This window comes from Salmo salar, chromosome ssa15 (genome assembly GCF_905237065.1).
Source record: "Salmo salar chromosome ssa15, Ssal_v3.1, whole genome shotgun sequence".
NCBI lineage: Eukaryota > Metazoa > Chordata > Actinopteri > Salmoniformes > Salmonidae > Salmo > Salmo salar.
The window spans coordinates 99564761-99590239 of NC_059456.1; the positions used below are offsets into that span (position 1 = coordinate 99564761).

General features: G+C 46.6%; 1 protein-coding gene across 6 annotated transcripts in view; it reads left to right on the top strand.

Moving 5' to 3' along the window:
- LOC106572815 (protein kinase C zeta type) overlaps positions 1 to 25479 on the top strand; it is a 192980-nt gene that overhangs the window by 136777 nt on the left and 30724 nt on the right. For 5 of the 6 annotated variants that reach the window (XM_014147314.2, XM_014147311.2, XM_045696421.1 and 2 more), the window contains 2 exons: positions 215 to 294; positions 3072 to 3161. In XM_014147314.2, the coding sequence (XP_014002789.1) occupies positions 215 to 294; positions 3072 to 3161 (170 nt within the window). The remainder of the gene's footprint in view (positions 1 to 214; positions 295 to 3071; positions 3162 to 25479) is intronic. The other variant, XR_006759341.1, reaches the window with a different exon arrangement.

Here is a 25479-nt window from a genome sequence, read left to right on the forward strand (position 1 = left end):
TTCCACCCCCTCGCTCGTACGCAGCAGACACAGGCACCCACGGGCAGACCAGATGGTCTCTCTGTCTCATACATTCTCTCTCTCTCTGTCTCTCTCTCTCTCTCTCTCTCTCTCTCTCTCACTCTGTCTCATACATTCTCTCTCTCTCTCTGTCTCTCTGTCTGTCTCTCTCTCTCTCTTTCACATACATTCCCTCTCTGTCTTCTCCACACAGTTATTCTGGAAAAAACAATTCGCATCCCAAGGTCCCTGTCGGTAAAGGCTGCCAGCGTGCTGAAGGGCTTTTTAAACAAGGTGAGAGAAGAACACCGTAGTGTTCACCAAGTGCGTCCAATAAAGCTTCTCCCTCCCCCTCAGTGAAAACAGCGTGTGAAGGACCGTGTTCAAGACACCATTAGGACAGCACCATGACAGGCACTCTGTGAAGGCCACATCCATTTGGCTGAGAGACAGAGAGTGTGTGTATGGATGTTTTTACCTGTGTATACAGTGCCTTCAAGAAAGTATTCACACCCCTTGACTTTTTCCACATTTTGTTGTGTTATAGCTTGAATTTAAGATAGATTACATTTTGATTTTGTGTCTGATCTACACACAATACCCCATAATGTAATTTTGTGTAGATCGTTGAGAAAAAAAATCGAATTAAAACCATTTTAATCCCACTTTGTAACACGACGAAATGTTGAAAAAGTCAAGGGGTGTGAATACTTTCTTGAAGGCACTGCGTGTGTGTGTGTGTGTGTGTGTACATGTGTGTGTGTACGTGTGTGTGTTGCTCATAGTGTCTGCGGTGTGTCTACGGTGTGTATTTGTTTCTACGCGTTTGAGTGTATCATCTCTGATATACATGGCTATGGTAAGACACTATACTGGGGGAGTGAATGGTCTTGGGGCTCTTCACATTTAACCTTTGCTAGTTATGGCGATAGTATTACAATTATTGTACTGATGAAAATACCACATCCCCACTGTTGGGAGTAGGCAGGCGGGTGGTGGTTTGTCCAAATTACATATGTAGAGGGGCTGATGAAATAGAAGGGGGGGGGGAGCTAATACAGTGGGAAGAAAAAGTATGTGAACCCTTTAAAATTTCCTGGATTTCTGCATAGATTGGTCATAAAATTGTATCTGATCTTCATGTAAGTCACAACAATAGACAAATACAGTCCACTTAAAGTAATAACACACAAACTATAATTTTTCATGTCTTTATTGAACAAACCGTGTAAACATTCACAGTGCAGGTTGTAAAAAGTATGTGAACCCTTGGATTTAATAACTGGTTGACCCTCCTTTGGCAGCAATAACCTCAACCAAACGCTTTCTGTAGTTGCAGATCAGACCTGCACAATCGTCAGGAGGAATTCTGGACCATTCCTCTTTACAAAACTGTTTCAGTTCAGCAATATTCTTGGGACGTCTGGTGTGAACCGCTCTCTTGAATTCATTCCACAGCATCTCAATCAGGTTGAGGTCAGGACTCTGACTGGGCCACTCCAGAAGGCGTATTTTCTTCTGTTCAAGCCATTCTGTTGATTTACTTCTGTGTTTTGGGTTGTTGTCCTGTTGCATCACCTAACTTCTGTTGAGCTTCAATTTACAGACTGATAGCCTTACATTCTCCTACAAAATGTCTTGATAAACTTGGGAATGTATTTTTATATCGATGATAGCAAGCTGTCCAGGCCCTGAGGCAGCTCCAAACCATGATGCTCCTTCCACCATACTTTACAGTTGGGATGAGGTTTTGATGTTGGTGTGCTGTGCCTTTTTTTCTCCACACATAAGTGTTGTGTGTTCCTTCCAAACAACACAACTTTAGTTTCATCTGTGCACAGAATATTTTGCCAGTAGCACTGTGGAACATCCAGGTGCTCTTTTGCGAACTTCAGACATGCAGCAATGTTTTTTTTTGGACAGCAGTGACTTCTTCCATGGTGTCCTCCCATGAACACCATTCTTGTTTAGTGTTTTACGTATTGTAGACTTGTCAACAGAGATGTTAGCATCTTCCAGAGATTTCTGTAGGTCTTTAGCTGACACTAGGATTCTTCTTAACCTCATTGAGCATTCTGCGCTGTGCTCTTGCAGTCACCTTTGCAGGACGGTCATTCCTAGGGAGAGAAGCAACTGTGCTGAAATTTCTCCATTTATAGACAATTTGTCATACCGTGGACTGACTTTTAGAGATACTTTTGGAACCCTTTCCAGCTTCATGCAAGGCAACAATTCTTAATCTTAGGTCTTCTGAGATCTCTTTTGTTCGAGGCATGGTTCACTTCAGGAAATGCTTCTTGTGAATAGCAAACTCAAATTTTGTGAGTGTTTTTATGGGGTAGGACAGCTCAAACCAAAATCTCCAATCTTGTCTCATTGATTTGACTGCAGGTTAGTTGACTCCTGACTCCAATTATCTTATGGAGAAGTCATTAGCCTAGGGGGTTCACATACTTTCTCCAACCTACACTGTGAATGTTTAAATAATGTATTCAATATAGACAAGAAAAATACAATAATTTGTGTGTTATTAGTTTAAGCACACTGTGTTTGTATATTGTTGTGACTTAGATGAAGATCAGATCAAATTGTATGTCAAATTTATGCAGAAATCCAGGTCGTTCTAAATATGCATCTAAATAATCTCTCCTTTCTCCTGAAGTGTACACTTGTCCACTTCCCTTTATGAATTTAACAGGAAATAACTGGTTTAAGAAATTCAATGTAGGCCAGGCCTACACCAATCCCATGAAATAGTTTTATATGTGGCATATTAAACGGGTAGAGGAGTAGTGTAAGGGTTTGTTTGAGGTAAATACATACTGAATTTTGTGTTTATTTTCAATAAATATTACATCTCTTCATTATACCAAGATCACATTGCTGTAAATTGCTGTAATTGGTGCGATAAGCCACCACCGTGCTTCTTTCCGCCTCTGCACTGCTTTTTCTTTGGGGTTTTAGGCTGGGTATCTGGAAACCGCTTTGTGACAACTGCTGCTGTTAAAACCGGTTTATATTTCATTGAGCACACAAACTCTTGATTCTACTAATTTCTCTCCACCTAACAGGACCCCAAAGAGCGTCTGGGTTGCCAGGTCCAAACGGGCTTCGCTGACATCAAGTCGCACACGTTTTTCCGCAGTATAGACTGGGACCAGGTAAGCCTCCAATCATATCCACTTAAACAGTGTAGAGGAATAAATGTGAATAAACCCATGTTGATTGGTCAGTATCACCTGTGGGAACCCATCTTGATCGGTCAGTATCACCCGTGGGAACCCATCTTGATCGGTCAGTATCACCCGTGGGAACCCATCTTGATCGGTCAGTATCACCCGTGGGAACCCATCTTGATCGGTCAGTTTCACCTGTGGGAACCCATCTTGGTCGGTCAGTATCACCCGTGGGAACCCATCTTGGTCGGTCAGTATTACCCGTGGGAACCCATCTTGGTCGGTCAGTATCACCCGTGGGAACCCATCTTGATCGGTCAGTTTCACCTGTGGGAACCCATCTTGGTCGGTCAGTATTACCCGTGGGAACCCATCTTGGTCGGTCAGTATCACCCGTGGGAACCCATCTTGGTCGGTCAGTATTACCCGTGGGAACCCATCTTGGTCGGTCAGTATTACCCGTGGGAACCCATCTTGGTCGGTCAGTATCACCTGTGGGAACCCATCTTGGTCGGTCAGTATCACCCGTGGGAACCCATCTTGGTCGGTCAGTATTACCCGTGGGAACCCATCTTGGTCGGTCAGTATCACCTGTGGGAACCCATCTTGGTCGGTCAGTATTACCCGTGGGAACCCATCTTGGTCGGTCAGTATCACCTGTGGGAACCCATCTTGGTCGGTCAGACGGTCATCATGTTACTTTGATTCCCATTATGTCTATTTTGCATTACGTCATGCTGCAATGATGCTACAATGATGCTAGAATGATGGGTACACTATCCTTTACATCAGCAATATCTCATGAAAACGGTAGCAAAGATATTTGCATGCTGACTGCAGGAATGTTCACCAGAGCTGTTGCCAGAGAATGTAATGTTCATTTATCTACCGTAAGCCGCTTCCAACATCGTTTTAGAGAATTTGGCAGTACGTCCAATCGGCCTCACAACCGCAGGCCACGTGTAACTGCGCCAGCCCAGGACCTCCACATCTGGGCCTAACTAGGGGGGGGGGCCTATGCCCTCTCAGGCCCACCCATGGCTGCACCCCTGCCCAGTCATGTGAAATCCATAGATTAGGGCTTAATTTATTTATTTAAATTGACTGATTTCTCAGTAAACTGTAACTCAGTCAAATCGTTGAAATTGTTGCATGTTGCGTTTATATTTTTGTTCAGTATAGTTATTGAGCGGTTGAAACGATATTTACTCTTATTCCTAATGGTTAGTTTCAGCTCAAGGCATTTTCGATGGCCTGACTTTGTTAACTTCGACAACTAGGAAGTTTCCCGTCAGATTCCTTCCAAGTCATTTCCCTCAGAAATCAGCCCAATGTAATTAGTGTATTAACTAGTTAAGTAGTTAGCCAGGGCCCCTTAGGGAGCTAAGTGAATGGAACACTCAGAGAAACAGGGTGTTAGACCACTGCTGTGTAGAACACATTGACTGCTTCCTCTTTGTAGCACCACCACAAAGTTCATTCTAAATGACCAGCATGCACCGTTGAACAGAAACTCTGTGTGTGTGTTGAGGGGAGGTTGTTTAATGTTTAGCGGTTTCCGTATGTCTTCAGTAATTACAGTGAGGTACAAAATGTATTAGGACAGGGACACCTTTGTTGTTGTTTTGGCTCTGTACTCCAGCACTTAGGATTGGAAATCATACAATGACTATGAGGTTAAAGTACAGACGGTCAGCTTTAATTTGAGTGCATTTTCAAAGTTACAGATGCATAAATATAATTTAGCCTGAAAAATGCTAACCTCCCCTGTTATTGGTAATGGTGAGAGGTTAGCATGTCTTGGGGGTATGATATAAAATGCTAACCTCTCCTGTTATTGGTAATGGTGAGAGGTTAGCATGTCTTGGGGGTGTGATATAAAATGCTAACCTCCCCTGTTATTGGTAATGGTGAGAGGTTAGCATGTCTTGGGGGTATGATATAAAATGCTAACCTCTCCTGTTATTGGTAATGGTGAGAGGTTAGCATGTCTTGGGGGTGTGATATAAAATGCTAACCTCTCCTGTTATTGGTAATGGTGAGAGGTTAGCATGCCTTGGGGGTATGATATAAAATGCTAACCTCCCGTGTTATTGGTAATGGTGAGAGGTTAGCATGCCTTGGGGGTATGATCTTTGACCCTCTGTAACTTTCTCACTCATCATTATTCACGATTCATTCAAGAGTATCCGTAATCATAGTAGCATACACATTAATGTAGACATGTTTAAAAACATATTCTATACTTATTTACAATAAAAATGAGACAATACATTATATACCATTAATTTCTATTAGGCACAAAATAAACTGAAACACAACCAAAACAAACTTCAAATGAGTTTGTAGAGTCACAAGCTTGATGTAATCATTGCGTTCAAGGAATATGGGACCAAATACTAAACGTTTGACTACTTTAATACACAAAAAGTGAAAACAAATTGTGAAAATAAGTGTTTTTTTGGGGGGGGGGATTCCCTAAAATGGGGGGGGGGACGATGTGCTAGAATATCTAAACGGTTCACCGTTTAGATATTACGGTTCACTGTTAGTCAACAGCATCTCACGAGGTCATGTTTAAGACTCTGTAACAATGGGTATTATTATGTTAAAAAAATCATTCTCAGGAAAAGTAGTAGAACTAGATTTATAGCCAACTGGTCTCTGTTACGATCATGTTTAGACGAAACCAAGACATCATAGGAAAGACGTTATCTTCTAGTTGTTATCAGATTACAACCAGATAAAGACATATTTTTTGAGTTTCTAAAAAAACTTTGACAAAACGTCTTTATACAAACAGTAAAAACAACCTGACCAAGCATATAAAAGATGTCATAATGGCATCACTGTAACATGTTTTGTCCGCTGGTTTTGTCACTTCTACCTCCTGACTATGACCAGCCATTGTAAGAATATTCTAAGATAAATACACAACGCAGAGGACTAAAGGTCAAGAGGGAATTAACAATCAATGGAAATAGTTGTTTTTCAGTTCAACATCTGTTTAGAATCTGTGTAGGGGTTCCAGTCTGGGACTCATAGTTACATGTGGCAAGTTCTCATTGGTCCAAATTGTCTATACATTGATCCTGAAACGGAATACTTGGTATTTGGCCATTGGCCCAATTTTACTGCAAGAAATTCTAATTGGTCAGCTACAGGCTAGGCTTGGGTATAAATGACATATTGTCTCTTTGTTCAGTGGGGAAAACATTGAGGACAGGGAAGAATAAACTTTGACCATCTACTTTCCAGCATAAAAACTATGATTTGTTCTCTTTGAATAAATATATTTTTCTCCACGTGATTTGTTTTGAGGTCTGTGTTATTGAAGAATAACATCAACTGCTAAGACCAATCAGATACATTCTGCAAAGGTGGATTGCCTTATGGGTAGATGGGAGGGAACATCTTAATGGAATGAAGTGCAGCCCATGTCCATAACATAAGTGTCCCTGCTCAGTGCCAAGCTGAGCACTGTGACGTCAGAGGCGACGCTGCCAGCCTATCCTGTGGGAGGATCAGATCTCAGTAACCAGCTGCAGCATCGTGACTCTTACCAGAGATACAGTGGAGCATCATAACCCCCTGCAAGATGATTAGAGGCAGTGATTAGATAACTGGTCAAGACAGACAGACAGATACCCTGACGTGATTTCTCTTCACTACATAGACTAAAGTCTACAGTGGAACACAACGTTCATGCCCCAAAATAATGATGTCAAAGATACAAAGCCGTGGGTAAGCCTCTCTTGGCCCATAGTAGGCTTTGGTGATATACCTTTAATAGCGTTTATACCGGGGTATTTCTGAATACAGAAGGTATGATTTTCATTCGATTTTATTTGGGTGGATGGGGGGGTTGGGTGCTCCCCAGCGAACGTGCTATGCCACTGCTCATAAGGTAAGTATAACTATAAGAAATAAATGATATCCAGGTCAGGGCTCCAACTATGCTTTTGGTTTGCTAACTTGCTAGCTACAGTTGAAGTCAGAAGTTTACATACACTTAGGTTGGAGTCATTAAAACTAATTCTTCAACCACTCCACAAATTTCTCGTTAACACACTATAGTTTTGGCAAGTTGGTTAGGACATCTACTTTGTGCATGACACAAGCAATTTTTCCAACAATTGTTTACAGACAGATTATTTCACTTGTAATTCACTGTATCACAATTCCAGTGGGTCAGAAGTTTACATACACTAAGTTGACTGTGCCTTTAAACAGGTTGGAAAATTCCAGAAAATGATGTCATGGCTTTAGAAACTTTAGAAGTATGATGGTAGGAACATCAGGATCACACCCAACCCTAGTTTACAGACTTCTTTTGTCTAAAATACTGAACTTATCCTTTAATAAATGATTTCCCAACACGTCAAAATATCAGATTTGTCATGCAGAATTTTGATAACTGCATGCAATGTAAATTAACTGTGTTAAAAGTGTGATGATACAGAAGCACTCTCCGAATCACATTAAGCTAAATAGCGTAGAAGATGACCGGTAATCGAAGGCAACGCCTCAGGCTTTGTATTAATGTTTAACTTTTGGGGAACTTGGAGAGGGAGTCTCAACATAAAAGAGAAAAAACTATTTCTCAGTGTCAGTAATGAACCTTGACATGACATCAGTAATGAGCCTTGACAAAGGGAAAGCTTGGGAAATTTGACCACTTTGATATTTTCACCAACCCCTGTGAAACCTCCATGGTAAAAAGCTTGTTGAAGCTGTGACTGCATACCGTGGTGTGCCTCAGTGGCCGCTGGGAGTTGAAGGTGTAGAATTCGTACACGCCGCAAGAAACCTAGCTGTCTCGGGCCCTGACAGAACTCCCGGCTCAGCACAGCTTTTTGACTGCTGTTGTTTAACCATATTAATATGAATCACAACACAGGCTCCTAAGGGAGCGCTGGCATTCCCTCTGAAGCAGTGACACCTTTGAATATCATTTACCTCATGCTCTTTTATTTTTTGAGTATGTTTTAAACAACACCTTCCTGCCAATGAGCGAGGCAGCTGTCAACTTGATGCTTTTTTTGTTGTTTCAGTTGTTGAGGCGTCAGACATGTTCTTCAGTCACAATAGTGTCTGAGCGTTTGCCGTCACATGTTGCCATCTAGAAACAAGATTCCAGACTGTTCCAGAGTGTAGCACCAGAGAGTGGTTCAGAATGCAAACTGTTCCAGAGTGTAGTACCAGAGAGTGGTTCAGAATGCAGACCGTTCTAGAGTGTAGTACCAGAGAGTGGTTCAGAATGCAGACTGTTCTAGAGTGTAACACCCCAGAGTGGTTCAGAATTCAGACTGTTCCAGAGTGTAGTACCAGAGAGTGATTCAGAATGCAGACTGTTCTAGAGTGTAACACCCCAGAGTGGTTCAGAATTCAGACTGTTCCAGAGTGTAGTACCAGAGAGTGGTTCAGAATGCAGACTGTTCTAGAGTGTAACACCCCAGACTGGTTCAGAATGCAGACTGTTCCAGAGTGTAGTACCAGAGAGTGGTTCAGAATGCAGACTGTTCTAGAGTGTAACACCCCAGACTGGTTAAGAATGCAGACTGTTCCAGAGTGTAGTACCAGAGAGTGGTTCAGAATGCAGACTGTTCCAGAGTGTAGTACCAGAGAGTGGTTCAGAATGCAGACTGTTCCTGAGTGTAGCCCCAGAGAGTGGTTCAGAATGCAGACTGTTCCAGAGTGTAGTACCAGAGTGTAGTACCAGAGAGTGGTTCAGAATGCAGACTGTTCCTGGGTGTAGTACCAGAGAGTGGTTCAGAATGCAGACTGTTCCAGAGAGTGGTTCAGAATGCAGACTGTTCCTGGGTGTAGTACCAGAGAGTGGTTCAGAATGCAGACTGTTCCAGAGTGTAGCCCCAGAGAGTGGTTCAGAATGCAGACTGTTCCAGAGTGTAGCACCAGAGAGTGGTTCAGAATGCAGACTGTTCCTGGGTGTAGTACCAGAGAGTGGTTCAGAATGCAGACTGTTCCAGAGTGTAGCACCAGAGAGTGGTTCAGAATGCAGACTGTTCCTGGGTGTAGTACCAGAGAGTGGTTCAGAATGCAGACTGTTCCAGAGTGTAGCCCCAGAGAGTGGTTCAGAATGCAGACTGTTCCAGAGTGTAGCACCAGAGAGTGGTTCAGAATGCAGACTGTTCCAGTTTAGCCCCAGAGAGTGGTTCAGAATGCAGACTGTTCCAGTTTAGCCCCAGAGAGTGGTTCAGAATGCAGACTGTTCTGGAGTGTAGTACCAGACAGTGGTTAAGAATGCAGAGTGTTCTAGAGTGTAACACCCCAGACTGGTTCAGAATGCAGACTGTTCCAGAGTGTAGTACCAGAGAGTGGTTCAGAATGCAGACTGTTCTAGAGTGTAACACCCCAGACTGGTTCAGAATGCAGACTGTTCCTGAGTGTAGTACCAGAGAGTGGTTCAGAATGCAGACTGTTCCAGAGTGTAGTACCAGAGAGTGGTTCAGAATGCAGACTGTTCCAGAGTGTAGCACAGAGAGTGGTTCAGAATGCAGACTGTTCCTGGGTGTAGCACCAGAGAGTGGTTCAGAATGCAGACTGTTCCAGTTTAGCCCCAGAGAGTGGTTCAGAATGCAGACTGTTCCAGTTTAGCCCCAGAGAGTGGTTCAGAATGCAGACTGTTCCAGTTTAGCCCCAGAGAGGGGTTCAGAATGCAGACTGATCCAGGGTGTAGTGCCAGAGAGTGGTTCAGAATACAGACTGTTCCTGAGTGTAGTACCAGAGAGTGGTTCAGAATGCAGACTGATCCAGAGTGTAGTACCAGAGAGTGGTTCAGAATGCAGACTGTTCCAATTTAGCCCCAGAGAGTGGTTCAGAATGCAGACTGTTCCAGTGTAGCACCAGAGAGTGGTTCAGAATGCAGACTGTTGAAGAGTGTAGCACCAGAGAATGGTTCAGAATGCAGACTGTTCCAGAGTGTAGCACCAGAGAGTAGTTCAGAATGCAGACTGATCCAGAGCATAGCACCAGAGAGTGGTTCAGAATGCAGACTGTTCAAGAGTGTAGCGACTGAGAGTGGTTCAGAATACAGACTGTTCCAGAGTGTAGCACCAGAGAGTGGTTCAGAATGCAGACTGATCCAGAGTGTAGCTCAGAATGCAGACTGTTCCAGAGTGTAGCACCAGAGAGTGGTTCAGAATGCAGACTGTTCCAGTTTATCCCCAGAGAGGGGTTCAGAATGCAGACTGATCCAGGGTGTAGTGCCAGAGAGTGGTTCAGAATGCAGACTGTTTCTTTGTGTAGTACCAGAGAGTGGTTCAGAATGCAGACTGTTCCAGTTTAGCCACAGAGAGTGGTTCAGAATGCAGACTGTTCCTGGGTGTAGTACCAGAGAGTGGTTCAGAATGCAGACTGTTCCAGAGTGTAGCCCCAGAGAGTGGTTCAGAATGCAGACTGTTCCAGAGTGTAGCACCAGAGAGTGGTTCAGAATGCAGACTGTTCCTGGGTGTAGTACCAGAGAGTGGTTCAGAATGCAGACTGTTCCAGAGTGTAGCACCAGAGAGTGGTTCAGAATGCAGACTGTTCCTGGGTGTAGTACCAGAGAGTGGTTCAGAATGCAGACTGTTCCAGAGTGTAGCCCCAGAGAGTGGTTCAGAATGCAGACTGTTCCAGAGTGTAGCACCAGAGAGTGGTTCAGAATGCAGACTGTTCCAGTTTAGCCCCAGAGAGTGGTTCAGAATGCAGACTGTTCCAGTTTAGCCCCAGAGAGTGGTTCAGAATGCAGACTGTTCTGGAGTGTAGTACCAGACAGTGGTTAAGAATGCAGAGTGTTCTAGAGTGTAACACCCCAGACTGGTTCAGAATGCAGACTGTTCCAGAGTGTAGTACCAGAGAGTGGTTCAGAATGCAGACTGTTCTAGAGTGTAACACCCCAGACTGGTTCAGAATGCAGACTGTTCCTGAGTGTAGTACCAGAGAGTGGTTCAGAATGCAGACTGTTCCAGAGTGTAGTACCAGAGAGTGGTTCAGAATGCAGACTGTTCCAGAGTGTAGCACAGAGAGTGGTTCAGAATGCAGACTGTTCCTGGGTGTAGCACCAGAGAGTGGTTCAGAATGCAGACTGTTCCAGTTTAGCCCCAGAGAGTGGTTCAGAATGCAGACTGTTCCAGTTTAGCCCCAGAGAGTGGTTCAGAATGCAGACTGTTCCAGTTTAGCCCCAGAGAGGGGTTCAGAATGCAGACTGATCCAGGGTGTAGTGCCAGAGAGTGGTTCAGAATACAGACTGTTCCTGAGTGTAGTACCAGAGAGTGGTTCAGAATGCAGACTGATCCAGAGTGTAGTACCAGAGAGTGGTTCAGAATGCAGACTGTTCCAATTTAGCCCCAGAGAGTGGTTCAGAATGCAGACTGTTCCAGTGTAGCACCAGAGAGTGGTTCAGAATGCAGACTGTTGAAGAGTGTAGCACCAGAGAATGGTTCAGAATGCAGACTGTTCCAGAGTGTAGCACCAGAGAGTAGTTCAGAATGCAGACTGATCCAGAGCATAGCACCAGAGAGTGGTTCAGAATGCAGACTGTTCAAGAGTGTAGCGACTGAGAGTGGTTCAGAATACAGACTGTTCCAGAGTGTAGCACCAGAGAGTGGTTCAGAATGCAGACTGATCCAGAGTGTAGCTCAGAATGCAGACTGTTCCAGAGTGTAGCACCAGAGAGTGGTTCAGAATGCAGACTGTTCCAGTTTATCCCCAGAGAGGGGTTCAGAATGCAGACTGATCCAGGGTGTAGTGCCAGAGAGTGGTTCAGAATGCAGACTGTTTCTTTGTGTAGTACCAGAGAGTGGTTCAGAATGCAGACTGTTCCAGTTTAGCCACAGAGAGTGGTTCAGAATGCAGACTGTACCAGAGTGTAGCACAGAGAGAGTGGTTCAGAATGCAGACTGTTCCAGAGTGTAGCACCAGAGAGTGGTTCAGAATGCAAACTGTTCCAGAGTGTAGCACCAGAGAGTGGTTCAGAATGCAGACTGTTCCAGAGTGTAGCACCATAGAGTGGTTCAGAATGCAGACTGTTCCAGAGTGTAGCACCAGAGAGTAGTTCAGATTGCAGACTGATCCAGAGCGTAGCACCAGAGTGTGGTTCAGAATGCAGACTGTTCAAGAGTGTAGCGACTGAGAGTGGTTCAGAATACAGACTGTTCCAGAGTGTAGCACCAGAGAGGGGTTCAGAATGCAGACTGATCCCGAGTGTAGCACCAGAGAGTGGTTCAGAATGCAGACTGTTCCAGTTTATCCCCAGAGAGGGGTTCAGAATGCAGACTGATCCAGGGTGTAGTGCCAGAGAGTGGTTCAGAATGCAGACTGTTTCTTTGTGTAGTACCAGAGAGTGGTTCAGAATGCAGACTGTTCCAGTTTAGCCCCAGAGAGGGGTTCAGAATACAGACTGATCCAGGGTGTAGTGCCAGAGAGTGGTTCAGAATGCAGACTGTTCCTGTTTGTTGTACCAGAGAGTGGTTCAGAATGCAGACTGTTCCAGAGTGTAGTACCAGAGAGTGGTTCAGAATGCAGACTGTTCCAGAGTGTAGCACCAGAGAGTGGTTCAGAATGCAGACTGTTCCTGGGTGTAGCACCAGAGAGTGGTTCAGAATGCAGACTGTTCCAGAGTGTAGCCCCAGAGAGTGGTTCAGAATGCAGACTGTTCCAGAGTGTAGCACCAGAGAGTGGTTCAGAATGCAGACTGTTCCAGTTTAGCCCCAGAGAGTGGTTCAGAATGCAGACTGTACCAGAGTGTAGTACCAGAGAGTGGTTCAGAATGCAGACTGTTCTAGAGTGTAACACCCCAGAGTGGTTCAGAATGCAGACTGTTCCTGAGTGTAGTACCAGAGAGTGGTTCAGAATGCAGACTGTTCCAGAGTGTAGCCCCAGAGAGTGGTTCAGAATGCAGACTGTTCCAGAGTGTAGTACCAGAGAGTGGTTCAGAATGCAGACTGTTCCAGAGTGTAGCACAGAGAGTGGTTCAGAATGCAGACTGTTCCAGAGTGTAGTACCAGAGAGTGGTTCAGAATGCAGACTGTTCCAGAGTGTAGCACCAGAGAGTGGTTCAGAATGCAGACTGTTCCTGGGTGTAGTACCAGAGAGTGGTTCAGAATGCAGAATGTTCCAGAGTGTAGCCCCAGAGAGTGGTTTTAGAATGCAGACTGTTCCAGAGTGTAGCACCAGAGAGTGGTTCAGAATGCAGACTGTTCCAGAGTGTAGCACCAGAGAGTGGTTCAGAATGCAGACTGTTCCAGTTTATCCCCAGAGAGGGGTTCAGAATGCAGAATGATCCAGGGTGTAATGCCAGAGAGTGGTTCAGAAAGCATACTGTTTCTTTGTGTAGTACCAGAGAGTGGTTCAGAATGCAGACTGTTCCAGTTACCCCAGAGAGGGGTTCAGAATACAGACTGATCCAGGGTGTAGTGCCAGAGAGTGGTTCAGAATGCAGACTGTTCCTGGGTGTTGTACCAGAGAGTGGTTCAGAATGCAGACTGTTCCAGAGTGTAGTACCAGAGAGTGGTTCAGAATGCAGACTGTTCCAGAGTGTAGCCCCAGAGAGTGGTTCAGAATGCAGACTGTTCCAGAGTGTAGCACCAGAGAGTGGTTCAGAATGCAGACTGTTCCAGTTTAGCCCCAGAGAGTGGTTCAGAATGCAGACTGTACCAGAGTGTAGTACCAGAGAGTGGTTCAGAATGCAGACTGTTCTAGAGTGTAACATCCCAGAGTGGTTCAGAATGCAGACTGTTCCTGAGTGTAGTACCAGAGAGTGGTTCAGAATGCAGACTGTTCCAGAGTGTAGCCCCAGAGAGTGGTTCAGAATGCAGACTGTTCCAGAGTGTAGAACCAGAGAGTGGTTCAGAATGCAGACTGTTCCAGAGTGTAGCACAGAGAGTTGTTCAGAATGCAGACTGTTCCAGAGTGTAGTACCAGAGAGTGGTTCAGAATGCAGACTGTTCCAGAGTGTAGCACCAGAGAGTGGTTCAGAATGCAGACTGTTCCTGGGTGTAGTACCAGAGAGTGGTTCAGAATGCAGACTGTTCCAGAGTGTAGCCCCAGAGAGTGGTTCAGAATGCAGACTGTTCCAGTTTAGCCCCAGAGAGTGGTTCAGAATGCAGACTGTTCCAGTTTAGCCCCAGAGAGTGGTTCAGAATGCAGACTGTTCCAGAGTGTAGTACCAGAGAGTGGTTAAGAATGCAGACTGTTCTAGAGTGTAACACCCCAGAGTGGTTCAGAATGCAGACTGTTCCTGAGTGTAGTACCAGAGAGTCGTTCAGAATGCAGACTGTTCAAGAGTGTAGCCCCAGAGAGTGGTTCAGAATGCAGACTGTTCCAGAGTGTAGTACCAGAGAGTGGTTCAGAATGCAGACTGTTCCTGAGTGTAGCCCCAGAGAGTGGTTCAGAATGCAGACTGTTCCAGAGAGTAGTACCAGAGTGTAGTACCAGAGAGTGGTTCAGAATGCAGACTGTTCCTGGGTGTAGTACCAGAGAGTGGTTCAGAATGCAGACTGTTCCAGAGAGTGGTTCAAAATGCAGACTGTTCCTGGGTGTAGTACCAGAGAGTGGTTCAGAATGCAGACTGTTCTAGAGTGTAGCCCCAGAGAGTGGTTCAGAATGCAGACTGTTCCAGAGTGTAGCACCAGAGAGTGGTTCAGAATGCAGACTGTTCCTGAGTGTAGTACCAGAGAGTGGTTCAGAATGCAGACTGTTCCAGATTGTAGCACCAGAGAGTGGTTCAGAATGCAGACTGTTCCTGGGTGTAGTACCAGAGAGTGGTTCAGAATGCAGACTGTTCCAGAGTGTAGCACCAGAGAGTGGTTCAGAATGCAGACTGTTCCTGGGTGTAGTACCAGAGAGTGGTTCAGAATGCAGACTGTTCCAGAGTGTAGCCCCTGAGAGTGGTTCAGAATGCAGACTGTTCCAGAGTGTAGCACCAGAGAGTGGTTCAGAATGCAGACTGTTCCAGTTTAGCCCCAGAGAGTGGTTCAGAATGCAGACTGTACCAGAGTGTAGTACCAGAGAGTGGTTCAGAATGCAGACTGTTCTAGAGTGTAACACCCCAGAGTGGTTCAGAATGCAGACTGTTCCTGAGTGTAGTACCAGAGAGTGGTTCAGAATGCAGACTGTTCCAGAGTGTAGCCCCAGAGAGTGGTTCAGAATGCAGACTGTTCCAGAGTGTAGCACAGAGAGTGGTTCAGAATGCAGACTGTTCCAGAGTGTAGTACCAGAGAGTGGTTCAGAATGCAGAATGATCCAGGGTGTAATGCCAGAGAGTGGTTCAGAAAGCATACTGTTTCTTTGTGTAGTACCAGAGAGTGGTTCAGAATGCAGACTGTTCCAGTTAGCCCCAGAGAGGGGTTCAGAATACAGACTGATCCAGGGTGTAGTGCCAGAGAGTGGTTCAGAATGCAGACTGTTCCTGGGTGTTGTACCAGGGAGTGGTTCAGAATGCAGACTGTTCCAGAGTGTAGTACCAGAGAGTGGTTCAGAATGCAGACTGTTCCAGAGTGTAGCCCCAGAGAGTGGTTCAGAATGCAGACTGTTCCAGAGTGTAGCACCAGAGAGTGGTTCAGAATGCAGACTGTTCCAGTTTAGCCCCAGAGAGTGGTTCAGAATGCAGACTGTACCAGAGTGTAGTACCAGAGAGTGGTTCAGAATGCAGACTGTTCTAGAGTGTAACATCCCAGAGTGGTTCAGAATGCAGACTGTTCCTGAGTGTAGTACCAGAGAGTGGTTCAGAATGCAGACTGTTCCAGAGTGTAGCCCCAGAGAGTGGTTCAGAATGCAGACTGTTCCAGAGTGTAGAACCAGAGAGTGGTTCAGAATGCAGACTGTTCCAGAGTGTAGCACAGAGAGTTGTTCAGAATGCAGACTGTTCCAGAGTGTAGTACCAGAGAGTGGTTCAGAATGCAGACTGTTCCAGAGTGTAGCACCAGAGAGTGGTTCAGAATGCAGACTGTTCCTGGGTGTAGTACCAGAGAGTGGTTCAGAATGCAGACTGTTCCAGAGTGTAGCCCCAGAGAGTGGTTCAGAATGCAGACTGTTCCAGTTTAGCCCCAGAGAGTGGTTCAGAATGCAGACTGTTCCAGTTTAGCCCCAGAGAGTGGTTCAGAATGCAGACTGTTCCAGAGTGTAGTACCAGAGAGTGGTTAAGAATGCAGACTGTTCTAGAGTGTAACACCCCAGAGTGGTTCAGAATGCAGACTGTTCCTGAGTGTAGTACCAGAGAGTCGTTCAGAATGCAGACTGTTCAAGAGTGTAGCCCCAGAGAGTGGTTCAGAATGCAGACTGTTCCAGAGTGTAGTACCAGAGAGTGGTTCAGAATGCAGACTGTTCCTGAGTGTAGCCCCAGAGAGTGGTTCAGAATGCAGACTGTTCCAGAGAGTAGTACCAGAGTGTAGTACCAGAGAGTGGTTCAGAATGCAGACTGTTCCTGGGTGTAGTACCAGAGAGTGGTTCAGAATGCAGACTGTTCCAGAGAGTGGTTCAAAATGCAGACTGTTCCTGGGTGTAGTACCAGAGAGTGGTTCAGAATGCAGACTGTTCTAGAGTGTAGCCCCAGAGAGTGGTTCAGAATGCAGACTGTTCCAGAGTGTAGCACCAGAGAGTGGTTCAGAATGCAGACTGTTCCTGGGTGTAGTACCAGAGAGTGGTTCAGAATGCAGACTGTTCCAGATTGTAGCACCAGAGAGTGGTTCAGAATGCAGACTGTTCCTGGGTGTAGTACCAGAGAGTGGTTCAGAATGCAGACTGTTCCAGAGTGTAGCACCAGAGAGTGGTTCAGAATGCAGACTGTTCCTGGGTGTAGTACCAGAGAGTGGTTCAGAATGCAGACTGTTCCAGAGTGTAGCCCCTGAGAGTGGTTCAGAATGCAGACTGTTCCAGAGTGTAGCACCAGAGAGTGGTTCAGAATGCAGACTGTTCCAGTTTAGCCCCAGAGAGTGGTTCAGAATGCAGACTGTACCAGAGTGTAGTACCAGAGAGTGGTTCAGAATGCAGACTGTTCTAGAGTGTAACACCCCAGAGTGGTTCAGAATGCAGACTGTTCCTGAGTGTAGTACCAGAGAGTGGTTCAGAATGCAGACTGTTCCAGAGTGTAGCCCCAGAGAGTGGTTCAGAATGCAGACTGTTCCAGAGTGTAGTACCAGAGAGTGGTTCAGAATGCAGACTGTTCCAGAGTGTAGCACAGAGAGTGGTTCAGAATGCAGACTGTTCCAGAGTGTAGTACCAGAGAGTGGTTCAGAATGCAGACTGTTCCAGAGTGTAGCACTAGAGAGTGGTTCAGAATGCAGACTGTTCCTGGGTGTAGTACCAGAGAGTGGTTCAGAATGCAGACTGTTCTAGAGTGTAACACCCCAGAGTGGTTCAGAATGCAGACTGCTCCTGAGTGTAGTACCAGAGAGTGGTTCAGAATGCAGACTGTTCCAGAGTGTAGCCCCAGAGAGTGGTTCAGAATGCAGACTGTTCCAGAGTGTAGTACCAGAGAGTGGTTCAGAATGCAGACTGTTCCTGAGTGTAGCCCCAGAGAGTGGTTCAGAATGCAGACTATTCCAGAGTGTAGTACCAGAGTGTAGTACCAGAGAGTGGTACAGAATGCAGACTGTTCCAGAGTGTAGTACAGAGAGTGGTTCAGAATGCAGACTGTTCCTGGGTGTAGTACCAGAGAGTGGTTCAGAATGCAGACTGTTCCAGAGTGTAGCACCAGAGAGTGGTTCAGAATGCAGACTGTTCCTGGGTGTAGTACCAGAGAGTGGTTCAGAATGCAGACTGTTCCAGAGTGTGCCCCAGAGAGTGGTTCAGGATGCAGACTGTTCCAGAGTGTAGCACCAGAGAGTGGTTCAGAATGCAGACTGTTCCAGTTTAGCCCCAGAGAGTGGTTCAGAATGCAGACTGTTCCAGTTTAGCCCCAGAGAGTGGTTCAGAATGCAGACTGTTCCAGTTTAGCCCCAGAGAGCGGTTCAGAATGCAGACTGATCCAGGGTGTAGTGCCAGAGAGTGGTTCAGAATGCAGACTGTTCCTGAGTGTAGTACCAGAGAGTGGTTCAGAATGCAGACTGTTCCAGAGTGTAGCACAGAGAGTGGTTCAGAATGCAGACTGTTCCTGGGTGTAGTACCAGAGAGTGGTTCAGAATGCAGACTGTTCCAGAGTGTAGCACCAGAGAGTGGTTCAGAATGAAGACTGTTCCTGGGTGTAGTACCAGAGAGTGGTTCAGAATGCAGACTGTTCCAGAGTGTACTCCCAGAGAGTGGTTCAGAATGCAGACTGTTCCAGAGTGTAGCACCAGAGAGTGGTTCAGAATGCAGACTGTTCCAGTTTAGCCCCAGAGAGTGGTTCAGAATGCAGACTGTTCCAGTTTAGCCCCAGAGAGTGGTTCAGAATGCAGACTGTTCCTGAGTGTAGTACCAGAGAGTGGTTTAGAATACAGACTGATCCAGAGTGTAGTACCAGAGAGTGGTTCAGAATGCAGACTGATCCAGAGTGTAGTACCAGAGAGTGGTTCAGAATGCAGACTGTTCCAGTTTAGCCCCAGAGAGTGGTTCAGAATGCAGACTGTTCCAGTGTAGCACCAGAGAGTGGTTCAGAATGCAGACTGTTCAAGAGTTTAGCGACAGAGAGTGGTTCAGAATGCAGACTGATCCAGAGCGTAGCACCAGAGAGTGGTTCAGAATGCAGACTGTTCCAGAGTGTAGCACCAGAGAGTGGTTCAGAATGCAGACTATTCCAGTTTAGCCCCAGAGAGGGGTTCAGAATGCAGACTGATCCAGGGTGTAATGCCAGAGAGTGGTTCAGAATGCAGACTGTTCCTGGGTGTAGTACCAGCGAGTGGTTCAGAATGCAGACTGTTCCAGAGTGTAGCACAGAGAGAGTGGTTCAGAATGCAGACTGTTCCAGAGTGTAGCACAGAGAGAGTGGTTCAAAATGCAGACTGTTCCAGAGTGTAGCACAGAGAGAGTGGTTCAGAATGCAGACTGTTCCAGAGTGTAGCACCTGAGAGTGGTTCAGAATGCAGACTGTTCTAGAGTGTAGCACCAGAGAGTGGTTCAGAATGCAGACTGTTCCAGAGAGTTGTTCAGAATGCAGACTGTTCCAGTTTAGCCCCAGAGAGTGGTTCAGAATGCAGACTGTTCCAGTTTAGCCCCAGAGAGTGGTTCAGAATGCAGACTGTTCCAGTTTAGCCCCAGAGAGGGGTTCAGAATGCAGACTGATCCAGGGTGTAGTGCCAGAGAGTCGTTCAGAATGCAGACTGTTCCTGGGTGTAGTACCAGAGAGTGGTTCAGAATGCAGACTGTTCCAGAGTGTAGCACAGAGAGAGTGGTTCAGAATGCAGACTGTTCCAGAGTGTAGCACAGAGAGAGTGGTTCAAAATGCAGACTGTTCCAGAGTGTAGCACCAGAGAGTGGTTCAGAATGCAGACTGTTCCAGAGTGTAGCACCAGAGAGTGGTTCAGAATGCAGACTGATCCAGAGTGTAGCTCAGAATGCAGACTGTTCCAGAGTGTAGCACCAGAGAGTGGTTCAGAATGCAGACTGTTCCAGTTTATCCCCAGAGAGGGGTTCAGAATGCAGACTGATCCAGGGTGTAGTGCCAGAGAGTGGTTCAGAATGCAGACTGTTTCTTTGTGTAGTACCAGAGAGTGGTTCAGAATGCAGACTGTTCCAGTTTAGCCACAGAGAGTGGTTCAGAATGCAGACTGTACCAGAGTGTAGCACAGAGAGAGTGGTTCAGAATGCAGACTGTTCCAGAGTGTAGCACCAGAGAGTGGTTCAGAATGCAGACTGTTCTAGAGTGTAGCACCAGAGAGTGGTTCAGAATGCAGACTGTTCCAGAGTGTAGCACCAGAGAGTGGTTCAGAATGCAGACTGTTCCAGAGTGTAGCACCAGAGAGTGGTTCAGAATGCAGACTTTTCCAGAGTGTAGCACAGAGAGAGTGGTTCAGAATGCAGACTGTTCCAGAGTGTAGCACAGAGAGAGTGGTTCAAAATGCAGACTGTTCCAGAGTGTAGCACAGAGAGAGTGGTTCAGAATGCAGACTGTTCCAGAGTGTAGCACCAGAGAGTGGTTCAGAATGCAGACTGTTCTAGAGTGTAGCACCAGAGAGTGGTTCAGAATGCAGACTGTTGAAGAGTGTAGCACCAGAGAATGGTTCAGAATGCAGACTGTTCCAGAGTGTAGCACCAGAGAGTGGTTCAGAATGCAGACTGTTCCAGAGTGTAGCACCAGAGAGTAGTTCAGAATGCAGACTGATCCAGAGCGTAGCACCAGAGAGTGGTTCAGAATGCAGACTGTTCAAGAGTGTAGCGACTGAGAGTGGTTCAGAATACAGACTGTTCCAGAGTGTAGCACCAGAGAGTGGTTCAGAATGCAGACTGATCCAGAGTGTAGCTCAGAATGCAGACTGTTCCAGAGTGTAGCACCAGAGAGTGGTTCAGAATGCAGACTGTTCCAGTTTATCCCCAGAGAGGGGTTCAGAATGCAGACTGATCTAGGGTGTAGTGCCAGAGAGTGGTTCAGAATGCAGACTGTTTCTTTGTGTAGTACCAGAGAGTGGTTCAGAATGCAGACTGTTCCAGTTTAGCCACAGAGAGTGGTTCAGAATGCAGACTGTACCAGAGTGTAGCACAGAGAGAGTGGTTCAGAATGCAGACTGTTCCAGAGTGTAGCACCAGAGAGTGGTTCAGAATGCAAACTGTTCCAGAGTGTAGCACCAGAGTGTGGTTCAGAATGCAGACTGTTCAAGAGTGTAGCGACTGAGAGTGGTTCAGAATACAGACTGTTCCAGAGTGTAGCACCAGAGAGTGGTTCAGAATGCAGACTGATCCAGAGTGTAGCACCAGAGAGTGGTTCAGAATGCAGACTGTTCCAGTTTATCCCCAGAGAGGGGTTCAGAATGCAGACTGATCCAGGGTGTAGTGCCAGAGAGTGGTTCAGAATGCAGACTGTTTCTTTGTGTAGTACCAGAGAGTGGTTCAGAATGCAGACTGTTCCAGTTTAGCCCCAGAGAGGGGTTCAGAATAAGGACTGATCCAGGGTGTAGTGCCAGAGAGTGGTTCAGAATGCAGACTGTTCCTGGGTGTAGTACCAGAGAGTGGTTCAGAATGCAGACTGTTCCAGAGTGTAGCCCCAGAGAGTGGTTCAGAATGCAGACTGTTCCAGAGTGTAGCACCAGAGAGTGGTTCAGAATGCAGACTGTTCCAGTTTAGCCCCAGAGAGTGGTTCAGAATGCAGACTGTACCAGAGTGTAGTACCAGAGAGTGGTTCAGAATGCAGACTGTTCTAGAGTGTAACACCCCAGAGTGGTTCAGAATGCAGACTGTTCCTGAGTGTAGTACCAGAGAGTGGTTCAGAATGCAGACTGTTCCAGAGTGTAGCCCCAGAGAGTGGTTCAGAATGCAGACTGTTCCAGAGTGTAGTACCAGAGAGTGGTTCAGAATGCAGACTGTTCCAGAGTGTAGCACAGAGAGTGGTTCAGAATGCAGACTGTTCCAGAGTGTAGTACCAGAGAGTGGTTCAGAATGCAGACTGTTCCAGAGTGTAGCACCAGAGAGTGGTTCAGAATGCAGACTGTTCCTGGGTGTAGTACCAGAGAGTGGTTCAGAATGCAGACTGTTCCAGTTTATCCCCAGAGAGGGGTTCAGAATGCAGACTGATCCAGGGTGTAGTGCCAGAGAGTGGTTCAGAATGCAGACTGTTTCTTTGTGTAGTACCAGAGAGTGGTTCAGAATGCAGACTGTTCCAGTTTAGCCACAGAGAGTGGTTCAGAATGCAGACTGTACCAGAGTGTAGCACAGAGAGAGTGGTTCAGAATGCAGACTGTTCCAGAGTGTAGCACCAGAGAGTGGTTCAGAATGCAAACTGTTCCAGAGTGTAGCACCAGAGAGTGGTTCAGAATGCAGACTGTTCCAGAGTGTAGCACCAGAGAGTGGTTCAGAATGCAGACTGTTCCAGAGTGTAGCACAGAGAGAGTGGTTCAAAATGCAGACTGTTCCAGAGTGTAGCACAGAGAGAGTGGTTCAGAATGCAGACTGTTCCAGAGTGTAGCACCAGAGAGTGGTTCAGAATGCAGACTGTTCTAGAGTGTAGCACCAGAGAGTGGTTCAGAATGCAGACTGTTGAAGAGTGTAGCACCAGAGAATGGTTCAGAATGCAGACTGTTCCAGAGTGTAGCACCAGAGAGTGGTTCAGAATGCAGACTGTTCCAGAGTGTAGCACCAGAGAGTAGTTCAGAATGCAGACTGATCCAGAGCGTAGCACCAGAGAGTGGTTCAGAATGCAGACTGTTCAAGAGTGTAGCGACTGAGAGTGGTTCAGAATACAGACTGTTCCAGAGTGTAGCACAGAGAGAGTGGTTCAGAATGCAGACTGTTCCAGAGTGTAGCACAGAGAGAGTGGTTCAAAATGCAGACTGTTCCAGAGTGTAGCACAGAGAGAGTGGTTCAGAATGCAGACTGTTCCAGAGTGTAGCACCAGAGAGTGGTTCAGAATGCAGACTGTTCTAGAGTGTAGCACCAGAGAGTGGTTCAGAATGCAGACTGTTGAAGAGTGTAGCACCAGAGAATGGTTCAGAATGCAGACTGTTCCAGAGTGTAGCACCAGAGAGTGGTTCAGAATGCAGACTGTTCCAGAGTGTAGCACCAGAGAGTAGTTCAGAATGCAGACTGATCCAGAGCGTAGCACCAGAGAGTGGTTCAGAATGCAGACTGTTCAAGAGTGTAGCGACTGAGAGTGGTTCAGAATACAGACTGTTCCAGAGTGTAGCACCAGAGAGTGGTTCAGAATGCAGACTGATCCAGAGTGTAGCTCAGAATGCAGACTGTTCCAGAGTGTAGCACCAGAGAGTGGTTCAGAATGCAGACTGTTCCAGTTTATCCCCAGAGAGGGGTTCAGAATGCAGACTGATCCAGGGTATAGTGCCAGAGAGTGGTTCAGAATGCAGACTGTTTCTTTGTGTAGTACCAGAGAGTGGTTCAGAATGCAGACTGTACCAGAGTGTAGCACAGAGAGAGTGGTTCAGAATGCAGACTGTTCCAGAGTGTAGCACCAGAGAGTGGTTCAGAATGCAAACTGTTCCAGAGTGTAGCACCAGAGTGTGGTTCAGAATGCAGACTGTTCAAGAGTGTAGCGACTGAGAGTGGTTCAGAATACAGACTGTTCCAGAGTGTAGCACCAGAGAGTGGTTTAGAATGCAGACTGATCCAGAGTGTAGCACCAGAGAGTGGTTCAGAATGCAGACTGTTCCAGTTTATCCCCAGAGAGGGGTTCAGAATGCAGACTGATCCAGGGTGTAGTGCCAGAGAGTGGTTCAGAATGCAGACTGTTTCTTTGTGTAGTACCAGAGAGTGGTTCAGAATGCAGACTGTTCCAGTTTAGCCCCAGAGAGGGGTTCAGAATAAGGACTGATCCAGGGTGTAGTGCCAGAGAGTGGTTCAGAATGCAGACTGTTCCTGGGTGTAGTACCAGAGAGTGGTTCAGAATGCAGACTGTTCCAGAGTGTAGCCCCAGAGAGTGGTTCAGAATGCAGACTGTTCCAGAGTGTAGCACCAGAGAGTGGTTCAGAATGCAGACTGTTCCAGTTTAGCCCCAGAGAGTGGTTCAGAATGCAGACTGTACCAGAGTGTAGTACCAGAGAGTGGTTCAGAATGCAGACTGTTCTAGAGTGTAACACCCCAGAGTGGTTCAGAATGCAGACTGTTCCTGAGTGTAGTACCAGAGAGTGGTTCAGAATGCAGACTGTTCCAGAGTGTAGCCCCAATTTCAGAATGCAGACTGTTCCAGAGTGTAGTACCAGAGAGTGGTTCAGAATGCAGACTGTTCCAGAGTGTAGCCCCAGAGAGTGGTTCAGAATGCAGACTGTTTCAGAGTGTAGTACCAGAGAGTGGTTCAGAATGCAGACTGTTCCAGAGTGTAGCACCAGAGAGTGGTTCAGAATGCAGACTGTTCCTGGGTGTAGTACCAGAGAGTGGTTCAGAATGCAGACTGTTCCAGTTTATCCCCAGAGAGGGGTTCAGAATGCAGACTGATCCAGGGTGTAGTGCCAGAGAGTGGTTCAGAATGCAGACTGTTTCTTTGTGTAGTACCAGAGAGTGGTTCAGAATGCAGACTGTTCCAGTTTAGCCACAGAGAGTGGTTCAGAATGCAGACTGTACCAGAGTGTAGCACAGAGAGAGTGGTTCAGAATGCAGACTGTTCCAGAGTGTAGCACCAGAGAGTGGTTCAGAATGCAAACTGTTCCAGAGTGTAGCACCAGAGAGTGGTTCAGAATGCAGACTGTTCCAGAGTGTAGCACCAGAGAGTGGTTCAGAATGCAGACTGTTCCAGAGTGTAGCACCAGAGAGTAGTTCAGAATGCAGACTGATCCAGAGCGTAGCACCAGAGTGTGGTTCAGAATGCAGACTGTTCAAGAGTGTAGCGACTGAGAGTGGTTCAGAATACAGACTGTTCCAGAGTGTAGCACCAGAGAGTGGTTCAGAATGCAGACTGATCCAGAGTGTAGCACCAGAGAGTGGTTCAGAATGCAGACTGTTCCAGTTTATCCCCAGAGAGGGGTTCAGAATGCAGACTGATCCAGGGTGTATTGCCAGAGAGTGGTTCAGAATGCAGACTGTTTCTTTGTGTAGTACCAGAGAGTGGTTCAGAATGCAGACTGTTCCAGTTTAGCCCCAGAGAGGGGTTCAGAATACAGACTGATCCAGGGTGTAGTGCCAGAGAGTGGTTCAGAATGCAGACTGTTCCTGTTTGTTGTACCAGAGAGTGGTTCAGAATGCAGACTGTTCCAGAGTGTAGTACCAGAGAGTGGTTCAGAATGCAGACTGTTCCAGAGTGTAGCACCAGAGAGTGGTTCAGAATGCAGACTGTTCCTGGGTGTAGTACCAGAGAGTGGTTCAGAATGCAGACTGTTCCAGAGTGTAGCACCAGAGAGTGGTTCAGAATGCAGACTGTTCCTGGGTGTAGTACCAGAGAGTGGTTCAGAATGCAGACTGTTCCAGAGTGTAGCCCCAGAGAGTGGTTCAGAATGCAGACTGTTCCAGAGTGTAGCACCAGAGAGTGGTTCAGAATGCAGACTGTTCCAGTTTAGCCCCAGAGAGTGGTTCAGAATGCAGACTGTACCAGAGTGTAGTACCAGAGAGTGGTTCAGAATGCAGACTGTTCTAGAGTGTAACACCCCAGAGTGGTTCAGAATGCAGACTGTTCCTGAGTGTAGTACCAGAGAGTGGTTCAGAATGCAGACTGTTCCAGAGTGTAGCCCCAGAGAGTGGTTCAGAATGCAGACTGTTCCAGAGTGTAGTACCAGAGAGTGGTTCAGAATGCAGACTG